The 3,653-nt window shown below is 38.4% G+C and overlaps 1 protein-coding gene across 1 annotated transcript in view; it reads left to right on the top strand.

Annotated features, from left to right (window-relative positions):
* Window positions 1-447: 447 nt before the first annotated feature.
* Window positions 448-3,653, top strand: part of LOC103207551 (phospholipid-transporting ATPase ABCA3-like) — a 227,440-nt gene continuing 224,234 nt past the window's right edge. The window contains exons 1-2 of the mRNA XM_007953201.1: window positions 448-475; window positions 630-889. Of these exons, the coding sequence (XP_007951392.1) occupies window positions 448-475; window positions 630-889 (288 nt within the window). The remainder of the gene's footprint in view (window positions 476-629; window positions 890-3,653) is intronic.

The raw sequence follows: 3,653 nt of genomic DNA, 5'->3' as shown, positions 1-3,653 counted from the left end.
GTAGCTGGAAGCAGAGCTGAAGTCCAAGGCTGAGGGGCTTTCACCTAGCCCCTAGAGCCTGGAACTTTGAACTTGGACTTAAAGCCTTTAAACTGTAAGAGAATAAAATCCTGTTTGTTAAGGCCATCCCATTTGTGGTATATTCTTGTCAGAGCGGCCCGAGGTAACAAGAACACTGAATTAATGAAAACCATTCTATTTCTTTGATAACTTGGTGATCTGTTCACATAAAGATTATAGCTTAGAAAACCCTGTGGAGCAGTTCTACTCTCATATAGAGTTGCTGTGCATCTGCATTGACTTGATGGCTTACAACCATAACAGCAGCATTCCTTTGATAAAACTTGAGTATAGTAATCAGATATTTTACTAAACACAGAGTTTGGAGAAATGTTTGTAATTGGAAACAAAGTCAGTAGTAAGTTCCCAGCTATGATAATGACAATGATGGTAATGGTGATGATGATGGTGAGAGGTCTGTGACTAGCACTGGAGGAGATAGCAATATCTCATTATCCTAATTGTTCAGTATTCAGAAGCATTGACCAATGGTTCGATTTTGCCAGTTGAATTGCACCATGTGATATTGCTTGATTTGTTTACTTGATACTTTTTGTTTTCTCATTCAGGATATATTAGAGAAGGATTCTTGGCTGTGCAAAATGCGGTGGACAAAGCCATCATACACTACCATGCAAACGACAGTGCACAAAGGCTTTTTAATAGCGTTGACGTTTATGCAAAAAGATTTCCGTTTCCAGCCTTCGTTACTGACAACTTTCTTCCATTCCTTGGTCAGATATGGCCCCCGATGATCCTACTTCTCTTCTCTTTAACTGTACTCACAATACTCCATACCATTGTGCAGGAAAAGGAAGCAAAATTAAAGGTAACTTTTTTTAAAATTTTAAACTTCTTGAAGTGTTAAACCACCCTGGAGTGTGCTGGGCCCGTGTAGAAATCTCAAGTTTGATGCTGGTTTAGCTTTACCTGTTAGATGATGATGATGTTGTTAGGTGCTGTCGAGTCAGCTCCAACTCATAGTGACCCTGTGGACAACAGAACAAAACAGTGCCCGGTTGTGCACCATCTTCACAGACCTTGCTATACTTGAGTGCATCGTTGCAGCCACTGTGTCAATCCGTCTTGAGGCCCTTCCCCGTTTTTTGCTGATCCTCTGCTTTACCAAGCATGATATTCTCCAGGCAACAATCCCTTCCAACAACACAACCAAAGTAGGTGAGACAAAGTCTGACCATTCTGGCTTTCAAGGAGCGTTCTGGCAGCACTCCTTCCTGGACAGATTTATTATAATAGTTGATGTGAAGTAATAAAACAACAATCAAGGCAGGTAAAACATACCCTCTGAAACATAGTTGTTGAAGCCATAGGTTCATGTGTTTAATCCTTTTTACAGTTCTCCGTTCATAATCTAAACCCAGCTCTTCTCCTGGAAACTTTATTGTATGAAGTTATGTAATATTGATCTTTTGATGCTGTGCAGATTATTCTTCCAAGATTGAGTTCTTCATTGCTACAATTTAAATTTGCTTACTTGTCCCTTGGGCCATCTAGAATTCCAGTTAATGCCATCAATATTTTAATCCTTAAATAATTACTTAAAATCTGAAAGTTGATATTCTTTTTTTAAAAAAATAATAATGAGTTTTTGATGAAAAGTTGCATAGCAAGTTAGGTTCCCTTTGACAGCTTCTGCACACATTTTCAGTGACATTACTTCCATTTATCATAATGTGTCAGCATTCTTTTTGGGTTCTGTTTGTTCCATTTCCATTACTCTAGTTTCTATGCCTCCTTCTCTTGTCATCATTGCTTTAGAATAACTGTTGACTTTTTGGTCTCATACAGATGGTTTTTAAGTAGATCACTGTTCTTACAGGTAATATCCTTTATTTTGTGTGCCACTCTGCTTATTTTGCTAAATGGTGATCTCAGGGGATAGGCTCAACTGTAGCTTAAAGAGTGTTTCACCATGATAGTCCCAGGGAGTCCTCTGTTCTCTACTGTTTGAGTTTTTCTGGCTTTAAAAAAAAAAAAGGTAGAAATAATTTTGTGTACTCCACATTTTTCCCCCATTCTATACAGGACCATCTATTATGACCTTCAGTTAGAATGGTCAGTGGTGGCAGCTGGGCACCATCTAGTTCTTCTGGTCTCATGTAGACTTGTTACTTCTCTGAGCTTTTGGTTGCCTTCTTTCTTTTTCATTAACAAGTTTTTAGGACCCCAGATAATACTCCCTTCCCTAAGATACAGATCATGATTTGTGCCAATTAACCCAGAAAATAATTCTTGCAAGGTGGTTGGTTGTGTCTGAGAAGTATTGGTGCCTTCATTGAATATAGGTGCCTTCACCCACTTATTTGTATTTACATACCTGTAGATATTTCTGTTCTCAACTCTGTATACACCTGTACCTGCCTATCTACCAGTATACCTATACCTATCCTTATGTGCTCAAACATTTGTTTTTACTTCGTGCTGTTCTCACTATATTCCAAATTGGTGCCACTTTTCCCATCACCAAAAATAAGAAGTCTCTGTGATCTAAAGCATACTTTCCCCTCCCCCTTCCTCTCTCTGATAACCACCAATAAGTGTTTATCTATTCTGATCTTCTTATAAAAGAGGGATCATACAATATTTGTCCTTATATGTTTGATTTATTTTACATATCATTATGCCCTCTAGGTCCATCCATATTATAATATGGAGATCTGTCCTTATTCTTTATGGTATTGCATGTATATACCACAATTTGTTTATCCATTCGTCTCTTGATGGGCACTCTGCTTCTTTCCATTTGTTTGCTGTTGTGAATACGGCAGCAATGAACATTATTTTTAGGTCTATAAATAAATAAATAAATAAACTAGGAAGAAGGACTTGGGGATTCACCTCTGAAAAAATTGGTCACTATAAATTTTATGAACAGCAGTGAAACATTTTCTGATGTAGTGCTAGAAGATGAGCCCCTCAGGTTGGACCTGGGGGGGGGAAAAAAACTAACTGCCATTGAGGCAATTCCAACTCATAGTGACCCGTATTGGGTTTCTGAGGTGATAAATTTTACAGAAGTAGATTGTTCCATCTTCCTTTCACGGAGCAGCTGGTGGGTTTGAACCATCAACCTTCTGGGTAGCAGTCAAATGCCTTAGGCCACCACAGCTATAAGGCACTCAAAATATGACTGGGGAAGAGCTGCCTTCTCAAAGTAGAGACAACTTACTGATGTAGATGGAGTAAAGCTTTGGGGACCTTAATTTTCTAATGTGGCATGACTCAAAATGAGAAGAAACAGTTGTAAAGATTCATTAATAATCAAAACATGGAATGAACTAAGAAAACTGGAAGTTGTAAAAAAATGAAATGGAACACATAAGATCAATATTCTAGGCATTAGTGAGCTGAAATAGACTGGAATTGGCCAATTGTAATCAATCATATGGTCTACTATGCTGAGAATTACAAATTGCAGAGGAATAGCATAGCATTCCCACCACTTGTCTGTGAGTTTTTCGAACTGTGGTGACTTGTGTGTTGCTGTGATGCTGGCAGCTATGCCACCAGTATTTCAAATACCATCATGTTCACCCATGGTGGACAGATTTCAGTGGAGCTTCCTGATTAAG

Source organism: Orycteropus afer, unplaced genomic scaffold, assembly GCF_000298275.1.
Source record: "Orycteropus afer afer isolate SDZICR_OR568_19922 unplaced genomic scaffold, OryAfe1.0 scaffold00376, whole genome shotgun sequence".
In the NCBI taxonomy this organism is placed as follows: Eukaryota; Metazoa; Chordata; class Mammalia; order Tubulidentata; family Orycteropodidae; genus Orycteropus; species Orycteropus afer.
This window is presented reverse-complemented; position numbering and strand designations above follow the sequence as displayed.